Raw genomic sequence first — 20,138 nt, 5'->3', positions numbered from 1 at the left:
AGGCACAGTCAACTTAGTGTATGTAAACTTCTGACACACTGGAATTGTGATACAGTGAATTATAAGTGAAATAATCTGTTTGTAAACAATTGTTGGAAAAATTACTTGTGTCATGCACAAAGTAGATGTCCTAACCGACTTGCCAAAAATATAGTTTCTTAACAAGAAATTTGTGGAGTGGTTGAAAAACTAGTTTTAATGACTCCAACATAAGTGTATGTAAACTTCCGACTTCAACTGTAAGTATTCAGACCCTTTATTCAGTACTTTGTTGAAGCACCTTTGGCAGCGATTACAGCGTAGAGTCTTCTTCGGTATGACACTACAATCTTGGTACACCTGTATTTGGGGAGTTTCTCCTATTATTTTCTGTAGATCCTCTCAAGCTCTTTCAGGTTGGATTGGGAGCTTTGCTGCACAATTATTTTCAGGTCTCTCCAGAGATGTTAGATCGGTTCAAGTCCGGGCTCTGGCTGGGCTACTAAAGGACATTCAGAGACTTGTCACGAATCTACTCCTGCATTGTCTTGGCTGTGTGCTTAGTGTCGTTGTCCTGTAGGAAGGTGAACCTTCACCCCAGTCTGAGGTCCTGAGCAGGTTTTCATCAAGGATCTCTCTGTACTTTGCTCCGTTGATCTTTCCCCTTAATCCTGACTAGTCTCCCAAACCCTGCCGCTGAAAAACATCCCCACAGCATGATGCTGCCACCACCATCCTTCACCGTAGGGATGGTGCCAGGTTTCCTCCAGACGTGACGCTTGGCATTCAGGCCAAAGAGTTTAATCTTGGTTTCATCAGACCAGAGAATCTTTTCTCATGGTCTGAGAGTCTTTAGGTGCCTGCAGAGATGGTTGTCCTTCTGGAAGGTTCTTCCATACCCACAGAGGAACTCTAGAGCTCTGTCAGAGTGACCATGGGGTTCTTGGTTACCTCCCTGACCAAGGCCCTTCTCCCCGATTGCTCAGTTTGGCCGGGCAGCCAGCTCTAGGAAGAGTCTTGGTGGTTCCAAACTTCTTCCATTTAAGAATGATGGAGGCCACTGTGTTCTTGGGACCTTCAATGCTGCAAAACATTGTCGGTACCCTTTCCCAGATCTGTGCATCGACATAATCCTGTCTCTGAGCTCTACGTACAATTCCTTCGACCTCATGGCTTGGTTTTTGCTCTGACATGCACTGTCAATTGTGAGACCTTGTATAGACAATTGTGTGCCTTTCCAAATCATGTCCAATCAATTGAATTTACCAGAGGTGGACTCCAATCAAGTTGTATAAACATCTCAAGGATGATCAATGTAAACAGGATGCACCTGAGCTCAATTTCGAGTCTCATAGCAAAGGGTCTGTTTACTTATGTAAATAAGGTATTTCTGTTCTTTAATTTTAATACATTTACAAAATTTCTTAAAACCCGTTTTCGCTTTGTCATTATGGAGTATTGTGTATAGATTGCTCAGGATTTTTTTATTTTTTGAATCCATTTTAGAAAAAGGCTGTAACGTAACAAAATGTGGCAAAAGTCAAGGGGTCTGAATACTTTCTGATGGCACTGTAATTTCCTTGAATTGACGTGGAGACAATGTTGATTCAACCAGTGTGTGTCCAGTGGTTTGTTTTATGAACATACTAATTGTTCTATGATAGACTCTTACATGTTAGAGCCAAATGTCTTCAACGGTATAGATGAAGAGTCTGAGAAAAAGGCCACTAAACAAAATCCGAACAACATCCAAAGGAACACTAAGACTGAGCGAGCATTATCAAATATTCTACCACTGCTTAGATTTACAACAGAAAAACTTTTCTGCAGTAAAAAATGAAAGGTGGGAAGGTCATATTTTATTTATTTGTTAAATCCGATTATAATTAGCAATTTAAATGTTGGTGCTACATTCAAAACACTTATTATGTTCAAATCAGTCCACTGGGACCAATACAACTGGGTGCTTCCTGCCTTTTTCTGCTACACATGCACAAAACCTTGCGATCTCAAAAACTGGCCTGCCTATCCCAACAATAACACACAATGTTCTGCCGTGTTTAACTACCAATGAAGTCAGGGATAAGACGCTAGACATATATTGGTCACATTATTACATCATGGGGATTTTATTGACACCAGGCCTATATTTCTTGACTAGCTTAAGAGCTGGAATACATTTTCTCTGCTGTCTCCGACTAGTTGCTCACTCTTCTTTGGCACGTGCATGTGCTGAATTAAGTGTGCATGTACATTTTTGTATGCGTTTGTATAAGATAAATATGAAAATGTGTTAAAGTTGCACATTACAATAAAACATACAGTATATTTGGTCAAGTCACAAAAATTCAGCAGCATTCCCAATATCTGTTATGTGATGTCTCTGGGCATGCTCTCATATCAAATCACATGTATTTATATAGCCCTTCTTACATCAGCTTATATCTCAAAGTGCTGGACAGAAACCCAGCCTAAAACCCCAAACAGCAAGCAATGCAGGTTTAGAAGCACGGTGGCTAGGAAAAACTCCATAGAAAGGCCAAAACCTAGGAAAAAACCTAGAGAGGAACCAGGCTATGAGGGGTGGCCAGTCCTCTTCTGGCTGTCCCGGGTGGAGATTATAACAGAACATGGCCAAGATGTTCAAATGTTCATAAATGACCAGCATGGCCAAATAATAATAATCGCAGTAGTTGTCGAGGGTGCAACAGGTCAGCACCCCAAGAGTAAATGTCAGTTGGCTTTTCATAGCCGATCATTGAGAGTATCTCTACCGCTCCTGCTGTCTCTAGCGAGTTGAAAACAGCAGGTCTGGGACAGGTAGCGCGTCCGGTGAACAGGTCAGGGTTCCATAGCCGCAGGCAGAACAGTTGAAACTGGAGCAGCAGCACGGCCAGGTGGACTGGGGACAGCAAGGAGTCATCATGCCAGGTAGTCCTGAGGCATGGTCCTAGGGCTCAGGTCCTCCGAGAGAGAGAAAGAAAGAAAGAAAGAAAGAAAGAAAGAAAGAAAGAAAGAAAGAAAGAAAGAAAGAAAGAAAGAAAGAAAGAAAGAAAGAGAGAAAGAGAGAATTAGAGAGAGCATACTTAAATTCACACAGGACACCGGATAAGACAGGAGAAATACTCCAGATATAACAGACTGACCCTAGCCCCCCGACACATAAACTACTGCAGCATAAATACTGGAGGCTGAGACAGGAGGGGTCAGGAGACACTGTGGCCCCATCCGATGATACCCCCGGACAGGGCCAAACAGGCAGGATATAACCCCACCCACTTTGCCAAAGCACAGCCCCCACACCACTAGAGGGATATCTTCAACCACCAACTTACCATCCTGAGACAAGGCCGAGTATAGCCCACAAAGATCTCCGCCACGTCACAACCCAAGGGGGGGCACCAACCCAGACAGGAAGACCATGTCAGTGACTCAACCCACTCAAGTGACGCACCCCTCCTAGGGACGGCATGGAAGAACATCAGTAAGCCAGTGACTCAGCCCCTGTAATAGGGTTAGAGGCAGAGAATCCCAGTGGAGAGAGGGGAACCGGCCAGGCAGAGAGAGCGAGGGCGGTTCGTTGCTCCAGAGCCTTTCCGTTCACCTTCACACTCCTGGGCCAGACTACACTCAATCATAGGACCTACTGAAGAGATGAGTCTTCAGTAAAGACTTAAAGGTTGAGACCGAGTCTGCGTCTCTCACATGGGTAGGCAGACCATTCCATAAAAATTGAGCTCTATAGGAGAAAGCCCTGCCTCCAGCTGTTTGCTTAGAAATTCTAGGGACAATTAGGAGGCCTGCGTCTTGTGACCGTAGTGTACATGTAGGTATGTACGGCAGGACCAAATCGGAAAGATAGGTAGGAGCAAGCTCATGTAATGCTTCGTAGGTTAGCAGTAAAACCTTGAAATCAGCCCTTGCCTTAACAGGAAGCCAGTCTAGGGAGGCTAGCACTGGAGTAATATGATCAAATTCATTGCTTGGGTCCAGTGTTTCAAAGTAAAAGGCCAAAACACTACTACACCAGGTCTAAAAGGACACAGCAGGATGTTGGGGACGAGATCCAACTAACAGAGGTCCAAATACCTGCATGTGAGAATTCATTTTCCCAGAAGAGAGTAAGTGGGGCGGAACCTGAGTGTACACTGGAAAACCTGCAACGTGACTCATTTGAATATAGCATGCATAACTTAGGGAGGACTGGAAAGTATCCTCAAGTGTTGGGGCAAATGAATATTGTCCTAACAAAACTTCAATGCATAATGCAGAAACATCCATTTATAAATCCTTACAGGTTGACAGAGAGAAATAAAATTAAAGGAGAGCTGTGAAAGAATGTTCCATTAAGTAAAGTAAGTTACTGCAGTACAATAGTAAGGCTGGTGTAAAATGTTATCCACCAAGAAATAACATAGGTTGCATCATATATGCCCACCATGTTTAAAAAAAAAAAAGATTTAAAAGTCTAATAATTATTTCCTACCCCAATCATTTATCAAAACGGTAATCAATCTCTGATGACAATTATATTTCATCATTCCACAAAATGTAGATAAATTAGAGAAGACAGCTACCAAAAGATGTGTTACTTATTATGAATATAATACATTAAGCAGACAAGACAATTTCAAATGTCAATAATAGCTAAAAAAAATATTACTTGGTCTGTACTTTGGCGCTCCAAATGTTCAGCTCAAAATCTGGTCACTGGCGCCATCTAGTGAGTATCTTCCCTACCACATTTTATCCCGTTTACAGAACGTCATTTTAAATCATAGCCCTAAGATGTTAATTATTCGATGATCACAAGAAACAATCCATATGGATTCCATGTACAATTTTACAGTTAAATGACAAGACAGTAAGCCTTTTATTTCGCATTTCTAGGAGCTTTTATCACCAGTTTGTGACAAATGTCCTATACTTGCTGAGAAATGCAACATTGCCTTTAATACATCTGACATTTGTCCCAGCTCTCTTTAGATATCCCTACCAAAACATAGACAATAAATGCACACGTTATAATTTTATTAACTTAATAGGTTTTAGCAATCATTGCCATGCCAGTCCCTGCATGCTCAGTCTGAGCAAATGAAGCAATGTTCTACGTTTATCTACTATATTCAAACTGAAAGTAATTGTTGAATTTGGTGGTTGTAATACTCCGCTTTGGCCACTAGATGGAAGCACATCCCCATCAATATTTGGGACTTCAGCGTTACTTTGTTCTGTTTTGTAATCACAAGCACATCAAGCAAAAGCTGAAGCAGCTTCTGCTTTTTTCTATCAAATGAAAAGCTCATTAGCATCCTTAGTGTAAAATTATATTGCAAATAACTAGAACCGTTTTAATAATATGAAAATAATTGTGGAGCTATGGTTCAGAAAGTAGACTGTTGGACAGACAGATTATTCAGTAGAACTGACCAAGACATAGTTTACAGTTCCCTCCTTTAATAATAACTACAGCCTTGTGATGATATCTTTCACATGTGTACCTTTTAAAACTGTCAAACGAGGGCTCTTATTGTGAAGATTTTATAAACGTTCGGGACACAGAACATTTATGGGCAGCGGTCCCGTTACTTCTGCACGCGCAACGGATTGTGCACGGGATCCGTATTATGTAAGTCTATGGGTGGACCTTCATGTGGAGTGGGGGACGTTTAAATTGTCAATATTCACCCGGAATGTCTGAAGGGACAGTTATGGCACAAGCCCTGTACTTTACCTTTGTTTTGTCGTGTTTGATATGTGGATCACATGGTCTCGTTTCATCTGGCAATGGCACAACTACAGTGAGGTCTGTGGATTATATTAAAACTACAACTGTTACTCCGACTGAGAAACGAGATTCTACAACTAAACCAAATACAACCCAGAGCAATAAAAGCGCCAACGCACCAGCGGTAAAGTTGACATCTACAACGACTTCAAAGGTACTGGCAACGACTACTAGACCACCGAGAACGACCACCACCGCTAACTATAGTTTCAACACAGAAGACTTAAATGAGGGTATCGACAAGAAAGTGGAAAAAAGAGTATGGAACAAAGAACCTGAGGATGAACCACTCGAATTAGGTGAGCGGCATTGAAATGTATTTGCTGATGTAAAATGCAGGTCAACTGCTAAATTAAATATTGAAACAATATGATGCATTATGTGATGTGTTATTATAGACGTAGGCTAGACATTGTTGTAGATATTACAGACATTTTTAAATGATCTCATGTGTCTTTCAAGTGTCATTTTTTTGCAGATATCTGACATCTCACTTCTGCATCAAGTAAATGTGTGATATGTCTGGAAAAAGACAGCCAGGGCCAGATTACAGAGCAGGCTTGCAGGGCACGTGCCCCGGGGCTCCAACCTTCAGTGCCAACGTGTGTAGACTTGCAGGACGTTTGCTTTAAAATTGCAACATTTTCTCTCATCCTCATAGCAAAATATGAAGAATAGTATGAGATGAGCTTTAAAAACAACACATTTCTCTCTGTCCCATGGCAAAAAGTGTAAAATTGCAGGAAATTAGCTTTACAACTGCAAAATTATCTCTCAGCCTCATAGCAAAATGTGTATAATAGCAATATAAACTGCACATGTTTCTCTCTGCCCCATGTCAAAATGTGTTGAAATATGGGGAATTAGCCATTTCCCCTCCAAAAAAAGGTTTTCCCCAGGGCCCCAAATGCGGTATTTCGGCCTTGGGCACAGCCTATTGGTTAAAAAGCATCTACATTTTTATCTTTAATTACTTACATTGAAATCATTTAGACCATGTCCATCAACAAACAACTCTGAAAACACACATTGCAAACGAATGGGATAAATAACAACTGTGGAGCTAAAGGCAGGGAAAACACGAGTTACAGGGAGGGGGTTGTTATAGCTATGCTGCATTGCTGTGGTCTTGGAAACCAAGTCCAGGGGGTTGGTTCTACAAGTGTTTAGCTTGGGGATTATCAGGTTGTAATGGGAACCAGCTGTCTTGTAGACACAGACCATCAGAAAACCCTGAGTTAAACTGGCTGAGTCAGCTATCTACGTTCAGTACCAAGATACAATATCTGTAAAGCCTGAGAATGTGTTGTATAGTCCTTATCTTATGTTGATGAGATGGTTTGCCTTTTGTAGCCAAGTGGTCCACCAGGAGTGTAAAGGCAGTAAAGAAGCCTAAAAAGATATGGAAGAAGGCCAAGAAACCCAAAGTCCTACCTAAGAAGCGCAAGCCCAAGGTTGTTAAAAAAAGCAAACCCAAAATCATTGGGCACCCTTCGCTGCCAGTGAAGCCAGTGGGACGTATGTATGGGGAACTTCCCCGAGTGACATGTACAGTATGAGAATGGGTAGATGCCTAATAGACAACATACTGTATACTGTGCAGCGCTCTTTTTCCTTACCGTGCACAAAGCATGGTACATTTTCACTTCAACTTTGAAATGCATAAATGATAGACAACTGACATTGGCAGCATTGCTTGATGACAGAGTAGCTACGGTACTGGCAGTAGTAGAGCAAAACAAAACATTCCCTTGCTTAAATAGTTGTTGTGCTTTTGCATTTGTTCTCCAGCAACTGACCCTAGTCTTCTGTAGTATTTCCTGCCCATCCTCTCTCTCTCTCTCTCTTTCTCGCGCTCTCCCTCTCTCTCATTACTGCTCAGAGCTGCATGGAAGCCCCTCCCTGTGGCGGGGGGGGGGGGCAGGCTGGTGCCCCTGATCTGGTCGGAAATGTGACGGAAAGAGAACTGGAATTACAGGGGCCAGATGGAGAGATATACCTTGAATAAGGAGCCGAGCCGAGTAGGAAGTTTGTGTGTAATGAGGCAGAGGGACCGTAAGGCCCCAAAGTAGGGGGACCGTGAGGCCACAAAGCAGGGGGAAGTTATGAGTTTCCCCAGTTTTTCCTCAGAAAAAGGGAGTCTAATGTTTTAAATATTCATGTTGTAGGTTGGCTGATCTGCCAAGCTGTTTTTCACCATGACTAATGTACCGGTAAAATGGTGATGAGTAACCCCAAAGGCCACTGGATAGTTTGCTGTAATATCTAAACTGCATTCTGAAAATTGTCTCTCTTCAACTGACGACACTGAAGAAACTATACAAATTGTTGAGGTTGGACATGATTTAATGCATAAAGCTTATACGAGGTTTCCTATGCTCTAAATAGGATAGCTCTAAGAAATCATTGAGTCCTTATGTTTGCCAATTCTCCTAACACAAATAGTATCAGAGTAAAAACACGATTTTCATTAAAACGACAAAACCATTGTTGACATGAGGTTAATGTCTTTGGCATCACTTCACTAGTTCAGTAGATCAGTTGGCTACTTTACTTGGCAGACTACTGTCAACAAAGTTTGAGTCGTTTTAAACAATTAGCTCTTGGAGCAGAGCAATGACCCCCGTGGAGAGATCCTGCAGGCCTCTAAGGCAAAAGGGTATTAGGGTTTTAAGAGAGACCACTCACAGCCCTAACACAGGAACTAGTGTTTAGAGGACCAGTCGACCAGGCTTAGCTCCTCAGACAATGAGCGCCTGTCTGCTCCTCACATGGAAACGCAGGAAGTCTCTCTTTCCTGCACGCTTCTGCTCTCTTTCTTGCGAACCCTTCTGCATCTCTTCATTACTTTCCCCTCTCACTCTCTTTCATGCTCAAATACCTTAGAGAATTGCGCATGTATGCACCCACTGGACACTCACTGGTTGAATCAACGTTGTTTCCACCAACTTGGAATAGATGTTGAATTGACATCTGTGCCCAGTGGGCAGTCTCTCAATCTCCCTTCTGCTACCGCTCCTGTCAAGGCATTAAATTCAACTTGTAATTCCCATGGACATGTCATGTCATGTTCATGGACAGCTTTCTTACACGTTAGATCCATTTCTTCTCTGCAAGTCAATATTTGACTTGTGTGTGTGTGTGACCTTGTTCTCCTCTGTGACCTTGTTCTCCTTACGTGACTGTCAGAGTGCCCTCCGCTGGGGCTGGAGTCTCTGAGGGTGAAGGACACACAGCTGCGGGCCTCGTCCTACAAGCGCCGGGGACTTGGACCTCACCGCGGTCGACTCAACATCCAGGTGAGACCAAGAACTAGTCTACAGGTCTCTCACCACTGTTAGCAAACACAACAAATGTTACTGCCATTCTTACCATTTTCTCCATGCATTATTCTGTGGTAACCACCTCTACAGCTTGTGTTTAGATTTGTAAAATGCACTTTGTAAATAAAATCTGTCTGTCTGGGTAGTCGGGTATTGAGGACGGGGACATCTATGATGGGGCGTGGTGCGCCCAGTATGAGGATAAGAAACAGTGGCTGGAGGTGGATGCCCGGCGACCCACGCGCTTCACCGGGGTCATCCTGCAGGGACGCAGCTCAATCTGGAGGTCAGTGGAGGTCACGGCACATGTTCACCAAGCCCCCATTGTGCAGTGATGTAGCCATAGCAATGAATTGTATGCATTGTAAATGTCGTATGGACATTGCTAATTAGTTGCCCCTGTCTTTCCTAACAGTTGGGACTTCATACTCACCTACAAGGTCCAGTTCAGTAATGATACCCTGGTCTGGCAGCCAGCTATGAATGGGACTAAAGAGGCAGTGAGTTGATTCAATACATTAAAATATGATATGTAGTAACCATAATCTATTCCCTTCTTCCCATTTTCATATCTTGAATAGCAATACTATTTGATTCCTCATTACCCATTACCCAATTGTCCCATAGGGCGGAGCACAATTGGCCCAGCGTCGCCTGGATTTGGCCGGGGTAGGCCATCATTGCAAATAAGAATTTGTTCTTAACTGACTTGCCTAGTTAAATAAAGGTGAAATAAAAATAAAAGATAAAAAATAATAATAAATAATCATTATGTGGTCCAGTGAGGTATTCATATCTATCGTGCTCTGACATCATTGACCAATGACATTCCACTGTCTGTTGGCAAGCTGACCATGGCGCTGAGAGTCTGCCCTGGCCAAAGCTGACTCCACTGTGCCAACCTTGCCAACCCACAAGCCTTACTCTCCATGGGCACACTGTGGCAGATTGCACCATCTAGTTACCAGTCTGTGGCACTGGTTTGAAAATGTGACTGGCAGAGAGACGGAAACTGCAAAATTGGAAGTTATTGTATAATCTATTAAAGATACAGTCTGCAATTCGAGAAACAAGAAATAAACACTTCATTGAATATGAAGTCATCTCTTCATGGAGCATGACTTATCTCCACTATTGGCATTTTCCTGTACTGTAGGTATTTGAGGGGAACCAGGATACTGAAACTCCAGCGTTGGCCCTATTTAACGAGTCGGCAACAGTGGCGCGCTACATCCGCATCAATCCACAGAGCTGGTACGAGAACGGAACTATCTGTCTGAGAGCTGAGGTTCTGGGCTGTACCCTGCCAGGTTTGTCCACCAACATCATCACAACATCCTCCCAACACTAGATTAAGACACAGGAATCATAACCTCAACGACATTGACATTTTATTGCATTTCCATTATGTTGCGTCTTTCCCCTCCTGTAGATCCCAACAACATCTACGCTTGGCAGCAGACGGAGCAAGGCACCCAAGACAAGCTGGACTTCAGACACCACAACTACAAGGAGATGAGGAAAGTAAGGCCTTCACAGCCATACATCAACTCAACTACTTCCTGTTCTCTTCCAACAATTAACAAATATTTGACCAATAAGAATATAGCAGCAACTCTCAACTGGTGGTGTGGGGTCATAACCTAAATTTGGGTTGCGAGAGGTTTCGAATGGGTTGCGTGTGTCTGAGAGAATCATCATTAGAATTCCAAACAACTGATTCACCATATTTTAGAACTACACAACAGTGACTTAGAAAATAATACAATTTCTCATAAAAGAAAATCCTACGCTAGCTCAGATTTTGTGATGTTGTGCATTATAAACATAGCAGCAGGGACATGGCATGCAACAGTTAGCAAGAAACTTCCTCCCTTCACTTCAATCTACTCTCTGGCGCTTGACTGAATCTGTCCTGGAAGCAGAGGGTTTCTGGTTGGAGCTCCCTCCCTCAGTCTCACCGAAAAACAAATATTATTAGGGGTTTTTCTTCTCCTCACTACACTGCCACTACCGCTCAGTAAAGAGCTTGAGGTGAGTCTGACCGGTACGATGTAACATTAGGCTCGTGTCCACACATACCGCACTCTCCCCATGTGCTCAGCAAACTAAACCAAGACTATGTATCCAGTTGTACTGTAGAAAAACTGTACTGTGCATACTGATGCTTCCTTCTCAGTCACACTTAACCATCATAAGGCAGTGTTTACTCAATCCATTCCTGGTGGACCCCCCGGATGCAAAAATATATATTTCCCCCCCAAAAATGTGCATACTCTGGGGGTCCCACAGGAATGGAAGTCTAATGCCCACCAGACAACACCATAACTCTGTCCCTCCTCAGCTCATGAAATCAGTGACCGAGGCCTGCCCTGACATTACACATATCTACAGCATCGGGAAGAGTCACATGGGTCTCAAGATGTACGTCATGGAGATCTCCGACCACCCTGGAAAGCATGAGCTGGGTGAGTAGATATAGGCCTATTACACCTTATGAAGTCTTAGCATAAGGCAATGCTACATAGCTTACAGCCTGGCCTCATAGACTAGACGTAACAAATGAAATGTAAATCAGGGACACTCAAATTAGAATGATATGTTACGTTTGGTATGGTTACATAAGACAAAAGGTTACTTAAAAAAATGTCAAAAATAAAGTAGGGTGGATGGGTGGGTGGGTGTATAACGCGAATGTCTAGCAAGCCAAAGGTTTCGTGTTCAAATTTCATCACGGACAACTTTTGCATTATAGCATCTTTGCAACTACTTATGTATGTTAGCTAACCCTTCCCCTAACGCTAAAACGTAACCCGTAGCATTAGCATTAGCCAACTAGCCACCTAGCTAACATTAGCGACAACAAATTGTAATTCGGAACCTGTCATACGTTTTGCTAATTTATAAAATATATACAAATTGCAATTCACAACATACACTACATGACCAGAAGTATGTGGACACCTGCTCGTCGAACATCTCATTCCAAAAATCATGGGCATTAATATGGAGTTGGTTCCCCCTTTGCTGCTACAACAGCCTCCACTCTTCTGGGAAGGCTTTCCACTAGATGTTGGAACATTGCTGCAGGGACTTGCTTCCTTTCAGCCACGAGCATTAGCGAGGTCGGGTGCTGATGTTGGGCGATTAGGCCTGGCTATCAATCAGCGTTCCAATTCATCCCAAAGGTGTTCGATGGGGTTGAGGTCAGGGCTTTGTGCAGGCCAGTCAAGTTCTTCCACACTGATCTCGACAAACCATTTCTGTATGGACCTCGCTTTTTGCACGGGGGCATTATCATGCTGATACAGGAAAGGGCCTTCTCCAAACTGTTGCCTAGCCCGAACCATGAAAAACAGCACCAGACCATTATTCCTCCTCCACCAAACTTTAATTGGCACTATGCATTGGGATAGGTAGCGCTCTCCTGTCATCCGCCAAACCCAGATTCATCTGCCAGATGGTGAAGCGTGATTCATCACTCTAGGAAACGTATTTCCACTGCTCAAGAGACCAATGGCGGCGAGCTTTACACCACTCTATGAAGATTGCATGGATGTGTGCTCGATTTTATACACCTGTCAGCAACGGGTGTGGATGAAATAGCGGAATCCACTAATTTGAAGGTGTGTCCACATACTTTTGTATATATAGTGTATCATACGAATTGTAATTCGTAACATATCATACAAAAAGGATGACAGACATCCACAAATGAATACATATCATACCAAATGTAACATATCATACTAATTGGAGTGTCCTGGATTTACGTTTACTATGTAGTCCAGGTTGGAACTTATCTGCAGTGCCACTGCTATAGTACTTTGTACAGTATGCTCTCAATCCTTGTTCACTCTGACTTGTCTAAAGTGTTTGCTTTGGACTCATTGACCACGCTCGGCGCCCATTGAGCCGGTCTACCAGCTCTGGCAACCACTAATACCCCTTGCCGCCAGAACTCATAATGGGAGAGAGAGTCAGGAATGCCATAGACAGAGAACTGGTTAGCCTGTGCACTGGAATATAAGGAGAAGCCGTTTCAAACAGGCTGACTAGTCTTAAAATGACAATTTAGAATATTGGCTTGTTTTTTTAAGAGAATAAAAAGCTTTGAATGTTTTTTTGTCTGTCAACTTGACCTAATTTTGTTGTTAACCTCCAATTCCATTGGCAGAGGATAAGCCAGACTAGTTTAAATGTTCCACTGGCAAAGTCCTTTGCCTTTTCGTCCCATGTGCCAGTATGTACAATGTGAACTCACAGTCAGTGGGTTCATGGTGATAGATATGTGCTTTGTTTCTTTTGGGGGGTCCTATTTTATCAAACCCCAAATGTTTTGCTGTGACACAAGGCTTTAGGTATGATGCACTGTTACTGTAAAAACTGACCGTACAATTCATTTCATAGCTGTGAAAAAAAATACAGGCAAGATCAACAGAAAGGAGAGGACAGAAATGTAAATAGTTTATGGGAGGGTGTCTGAGGTTCTTGTTGTCCAAAGAATGTACTGTCTGTGATTTACATGCTTTGACACAGTCAGGACCTGTGCCAATCAGACTCTCTGGACAGGTGTTTTCTATCAACAATGCATTCGTTCTGTGGTTAAGACTAGGGGCCTTATTTCAACCGGAACAGTAACCAGAATTCCAGGATTCCATATCCATTCTTGCTGTGTTATGAGAACACAGTTATAAACCAACGTGGAATAGACTTTGAATTGCCGTCTGTGCTCAGTGGAAGCATATTTTTTTTAGTCTTACAGTATCTCGGAGATCCAGTTAGTAATGTTGACTTCATAGGTCATCTAGGGACAGAATTCTAATCGTTGTCATGAGATGTGAGATTTTTATTTTCTTATTTGGATCTATGGAACTATGATTTGAATGGGTGGTTTGTGTGGTGTGAATTAGAAAGGGGAGGTTAAAAAAAACATTCCAGAACATTGCACTCGGAACCTACAGAAGCCCCTTGAGCATAGGAACAGACGTGGCTTGTGCTCCTCCAAAGCCGAGAGTAATCTCCCAACCAAATCATCATTTTTTAAATAAATGATTAAGTCTGCACCTGACCTGTTAGATTCAGTCCAATCACACCAGTGTTTTGTTATGTTTGCCAAGTAAAAGCCACAGTTTTAAATGCTGTTGATTGAATTTACACTCAGCCATATCTCTTTGGGCCCGCCCCCGGAAACGTTGTTACTTGACTCATGGGAAGTTGCTCAAGGGAAGTAGTCAAAAACCAAAAAGCTATCTAGGGAGGATGTGCTGGATTTCAGAACCATCTGCCAGTGGATTATATAAGTGTAAACTAGAGCGGCATGGAAGAATGGCTTCTAACCTAATGGTCACAACCAATGATGTACTGTATATAAACCCTGGATTGCAGATGCTATGTTTTGGCCATTGAGAGGCTTTGAAGCCACTGGTCGGCCATATTGGCACTACCCCATAGGAAATATATTACAACATTGGGGGAGTGCCAAGATGGAGGCTAGGTGGCTTCAACAAAGCGCCACCTATTAGTCATCTAGTGCATATATAAATCATTGGTCACAACAACTTTTGTAGCCACTGCTATGCTGTGTTTACACATGTGCTTTGTCTCCCTCTGCAGGCGAGCCAGAGTTCCGCTATGTGGCTGGCATGCATGGGAATGAAGCCCTGGGCAGGGAGCTGCTTCTCAACCTGATGCAGTATATCTGTCAGGAGTACAAACTGGGAAACCAGCGCATCGTCCGGCTGGTCAAGGAGACACGCATCCACTTGCTGCCATCCATGAACCCCGATGGTTATGAAATGGCCTTCAAGAAGGTCTCAGAAAACATGTTATAACATGTTTTGTTGTAATATAATATATTATAGTGTTATTACTGAGAGTATTTTTTTATGCTCAACATTACTGGTCAAATATCCTTTAACCATTCAAAGAGGCCCATGTTGACCTCTGACCCTTCTCTCATCCCAGGGTTCCGAGTTGGCGGGGTGGGCGCTCGGTCGCTATAGCTACCAGGGCATCGACATGAACCACAACTTTGCTGACCTGAACAAAGTCATGTGGGATGCTGTTGAATTTGACTTCCAAAATAACGATAAGTCCAAACTCATCAACCACTACATCCCCATACCAGAGTACTATACCTCAGAGGACGCCTTCGTAAGTTGACATTTAGAATTCACACGCATACATCAAATCACCAAATAGTATCCACTCTATGATATTGTGTTAGCGAATTAGGGAAAATCAAGAATGCGAAAATGTTCTTAAATCTATCTGCAAAAAGATGATTCTGCGATAATTGGCTTTAAAGTTCTGAACCCTCATTGGTTTGAATGGTATTCTTTTGAACTAAACATGAATTGGCGTATTTAGAGTACTATATAGGTAAAGAACATTGAACAGAACAAGGCTATGTCAATAATTCAATTTTGACAAAAATGCAGATACTGTGTAACCTTATAGAACCAAGCTCTTGATTTGTCATGTAGCAATATCCTTGAGAATATGTCAAAACTATCACACATAGAATATAAACCATTTCAATTGTTGTACTTCAATATATTGTTTGAATGCATTATTCCTGTGGCATTGACCTATATCCAATAGGTGGCCTTAGAGACGCGTGCTGTCATTAACTGGATGCAGAACATCCCATTCGTATTAAGTGCCAACCTCCACGGGGGTGAACTGGTGGTCACCTACCCCTTCGACAGGACTGAAGACTGGGCACCTCGCGATGACACCCCTACACCGGACAATAGTTTCTTCCGCTGGCTGGCCACGGTCTATGCCAGCACCAACCAGGTCATGTCGAATCCAGACCGCCGGCCTTGTCACAATGAAAACTTCCAACGCTACAACAACATCATCAACGGAGCCAACTGGCACACGGTCCAAGGAAGTGAGAATTCCACCGCTTTTATGGTCATGGTCATGCATTTTGTGATCTTGTTCATCTCATCGTCTTTGAAAAGCAGGGTACTGTACTGTCATTTCAAGTACCATTTTAAGATTTACATTCTTGATTATTTGCCTGAAATCTATTCCAGGCATGAATGATTTCAGCTATCTACACACCAATTGCTTCGATGTGACAGTGGAGTTGTCCTGTGATAAGTTCCCCCATGCCAGTGAGCTGCCCATCGAGTGGGAGAACAACAAAGAGTCTTTACTGATCTACATGGAGCAGGTCCGTCCACCAATAGTGTCTAGTACAGTTTAAACACAGCATGATGGTGTTGTTGATCTCTAGATTTTTGCTTTGTATTGAAGGTCCACAGAGGACTCAAGGGTGTGATCAGAGACAAAGACACAGAGGCTGGCATTGCAGATGCCATAATCAAAGTGGATGACATCGACCACCATATTAGATCAGGTGGGCTGTCTCCCTCCTCACATGCACATTTTTTCGCATCAGGAAATTATTTAAGAAGAAAACATCAAAATGATGTCGTAAAATTGCACCTAGAGGGCACTGCAGGAATATGTTATGAAAGGTGTAGGCCAAAGAAGCCAACCACTAACCTGTAGCCATTTTGTGTCCTGCCTGTACTGCAGTTGTTGACGGGGACTACTGGCGCCTGCTAAACCCGGGCGAGTACGAGGTCACGGTGAGCGCCGAGGGCTACAACCCATCCACACGTATGTGCCGTGTGATGTACGAGCATTACCCCACCATATGTGACTTCCGCCTCACCAAGACCCCCAAACAGAGGCTGAAGGAGATCCTGGCCAAGGGGGGCAAGCTCCCCAAAGACCTGCAGCTGAGGCTACGACAGCTGCGTCTGAGAAAACTGAGGGCCAGCACCAAGGCCATCAACAGTAGGCGTGCGGCTGCTAGCAGGAAGGCACGGGGGTCGTGATGTTGACCCGGCCTTCGGTGAACCAATCACAACACACTTTGTCTGGAGGGTTGTTGTATTTAATTGGCTCGTGAGGGAAGTTCCTGGTTTAAGTCAGTTTGGAAGTGTTTACACCATGTGGGCAGTTCTGTAGGAATAGCCTACTGAGATACAAAAAAAATATGTAAATGTTAAATGCATTGTACTTCCAGTATGGTTTAGTGATTTATTTCTGAAGAAAGGGCCAGATTGTATTTAGATATTTGAATCAGATTAGAGCAAATATTTGCAAGGTGATTTTGGATTAAAATATTATTTTCACTTGAAGAACTCAGGTTAGTTACAACAACAAACCAAGTGGCATGATGCTGTTCAAATCCACCGTTGGGTAGATATACCACTATTCAAGTAAAATTCATGCCACAAATTACAGACCAAACTCAATGAGAATAAAATGACTCATGCATCATGTCATAGAGACGAGAGCTCTGCTGTTACAGTCTGGAACTGATAAGAGTTCTACATGAGATATTTTAAATCTATTCAAATGAAATTATATGATTTTTAATGTTTGTCTTTCTTTGGTTCATTTTTATACTACCAAAATTAAATGCTGGCATTTGGATGTCCTTGCAAGCCAAGAGACAATGTTATGAATGGATCCCAAATAAAGCTTTACTTATAAACACCAATAGTCCAAAGTCAAACCGATGTCTTGTTTTCTATGGAGTTGCATATCCTGTTGCCGCCGTCGTCCTCCATGGCGTTTGCGGCTGACAAAGCGCCACCACAGGGTAGTGATCAGGGATAGGACGACGCAGGCCAGTGCCACGGAAACGCCCACCCACATCACCACCGACAGCTGCCTGCTTCTCTGCCAACGAGGAATCATGTGCAGCAGTGGGGAAAATGCATTCAAAATGTTTTTTAAAATCTTGGGGAAAATTTACTTTTCTAAATTCTTAATGTAATACTTCAAAAGCAAACCTTTACCTGTCCAGGCTGTGTTTCGTGTTGGTCACGATTCATTTTTAAGTAAAAGTAAAAACATGAGCCAAGTTTATCTCAATACCCTACTACACCGTGTCCAGATCCTTGCATGAGAAAAAGACCCAGTGGGCACACACTGGTTGAATCAACGTTGTTTCCACGCCATTCACAGGAAATTACGTTGAACCAACGTGGAAAAGACATTGAATTGACATCTGTGCCCAGTGGGTTCACTCGTACGGCCAAGGATTGCACCCACGGTCCCACATACTAGATTTCAATACATTTTGGAAACAAAACCGGTTTTATAAGGAGGATGGGATCCACCCAAATCATGTGGGATCCTGGATCCTTTCACAGCACTAGAAGGCTGCGTTGAGACAATGACTTATCAATGACTCAAGCCCAGCTCAGCTAATCCCTACCATTGTGACGCAGAATTGTCATAATGCTTCAGCAAATGTACATTACACCAGGGGCATCAGTAGACACAATGTATGTAACCTCATTTATGTCCCTGTAACTGCCCTGAATGCCTCTACTGATCCTACAGCTATTGCATGCAGTAATCCTGTGCATATGAACCAGATTTATACTGTTAGCACTAAGCCAGTGTGCCCCAGAAGGAAGTCCACTGTGTGAAGCTCACCCTGATTAGCAAGAATAGCAAACTTAGGCATGACATGCCAGCAACAAATGCAGACACTACACATCCAAGTATATCTGACCAAATTATGAAAGACAAGCATTGTAATTCTGAATTCCGTAAAGTTAGTGTGGAAGAGGTGAAAAAATATTATTTGCCATATTTTCTATTTAAGCCTACAAGAATGTGTGTGCCCCCAGTGTTGGAGGGAAGCAAAAGTCATTCCACTACCTAAGAATAGTAAAGCCCCCTTTACTGGCTCAAATAGCCAACCAATCAGCCTATTACCAACCCTTAGTAAACTTCTGGCAAAAGAATTGTGTTTGACCAGATACAATGCTATTTTACAGTAAACCAATTGACAACAAACTTTCAGCATGCTTATAGAGTAAGACATTCAACAAGCACGGCACTTACACAAATGACTGATGATTGGATGAGAGAAATTGATGATAAAAAGATTGTGGGGGCTGTTTTGTTAGACTTCAGTGCGGCCTTTGACATTATCGATCATTGTCTGCTGCTGGCATAACGTATGTGTTACGGCTTTACACCCCCTGCTATATTGTGGATAAAGAGTTACCTGTCTAAAAGAAGACAGAGGGTCTTTTTTTAATGTAAGCCTCTCCAACATAATCCGGAAAGAATCAGGAATTCCCCAAGGCAGCTGTCTAGGCCCATTACTTTTTTCAATCTTTACTAATGAATTGCCACTGGCTTTGAGTAAAGCCAGAGTGTCTATGTATGTGGATTACTCAACACAATACGTCAGCTACTACAGCGACTGAAATGACTGCAACACTTAACAAAGAGTTGCAGTTAGTTTCAGAGTGGGTGGCTAGGAATAAGTTATTCCTAAATATTTCAAAAACTAAAAGCATTGTATTTGGGAAAAATCACTCACTAAACCCTAAACCTCAACTAAATATTGTAATAAATAATGTGGAACTTGAGCAAGTTGAGGTGACTAAACTGCTTGAAGTTACCCTGGATTGTAAATGGTCATGGTCAAAACAACAGTAGTTAAGATGGGGAGAAGTATGTCCATAATAAAGCACTGCTCTATCTTCCTAACAGCACTATCAACAAGGCAGGCCCTAAAGGCCCTAGTTTTGTCGCACCTGGACTACTGTTCAGTTGTGTGATCAGGTGCCACAAAAAAGGACTTAAATTGCAATTGGTTCAGAACATGGCAGCACGGCTGGCCCTTGGATGTACACAGAGAGAGCTAATATTAATAATATGCATGTCAATCTCTCCTGGCTCAAAGTGGAGGAGAGATTGACTTCATCAATACTTGTATTTATGAGCGGTATTGACATGTTGAATGCACCGAGCTGTCTGTTTGAACTACTGGCGCACAGCTCGGACACCCATGCATACCCCACAAGACATGCCACAAGAGGTCTCTTCACAGTCCACAAGTCTAGAACAGATTATGGAAGGTGCACAGTACTACATAGAGCCATGACTATGTAGAGCCATGACATAGAGCCATGACTATTCCACGTCAAGTAACTCATGCAGGCAGTACAATTAGATTGAAAAAAAAACACCTTTCGGAACAGTGG

At 42.8% G+C, this 20,138-nt stretch overlaps 1 protein-coding gene across 2 annotated transcripts; it reads left to right on the top strand.

Moving 5' to 3' along the window:
• The first annotated feature begins 5,480 nt into the window (after window positions 1-5,480).
• LOC106611648 (probable carboxypeptidase X1) lies at window positions 5,481-17,625 on the top strand. 2 transcript variants are annotated; one of them, XM_014212072.2, is made up of 14 exons: window positions 5,481-6,066; window positions 7,121-7,285; window positions 8,957-9,066; window positions 9,237-9,376; window positions 9,506-9,590; window positions 10,247-10,400; window positions 10,523-10,614; window positions 11,435-11,558; window positions 14,707-14,903; window positions 15,058-15,246; window positions 15,697-15,991; window positions 16,140-16,279; window positions 16,363-16,465; window positions 16,648-17,625. In XM_014212072.2, the coding sequence occupies exons 1-14, from the start codon at window positions 5,631-5,633 to the stop codon at window positions 16,950-16,952; spliced, it is 2,535 nt and encodes an 844-aa protein (XP_014067547.1). In that variant the 5' UTR covers window positions 5,481-5,630; the 3' UTR covers window positions 16,953-17,625. The 2 variants fall into 2 exon arrangements, with proteins under 2 accessions (XP_014067547.1, XP_014067548.1); XM_014212073.2 differs by lacking the exon at window positions 7,121-7,285 and having other exon boundaries at window positions 5,491-6,066.
• The last annotated feature ends 2,513 nt before the right edge of the window (window positions 17,626-20,138 follow it).

Source organism: Salmo salar, chromosome ssa09 (assembly GCF_905237065.1).
Source record: "Salmo salar chromosome ssa09, Ssal_v3.1, whole genome shotgun sequence".
Lineage (NCBI taxonomy): Eukaryota > Metazoa > Chordata > Actinopteri > Salmoniformes > Salmonidae > Salmo > Salmo salar.
Note: the sequence above shows the minus strand (reverse complement) of the source record. Positions and strands in the feature narration are given on the sequence as shown.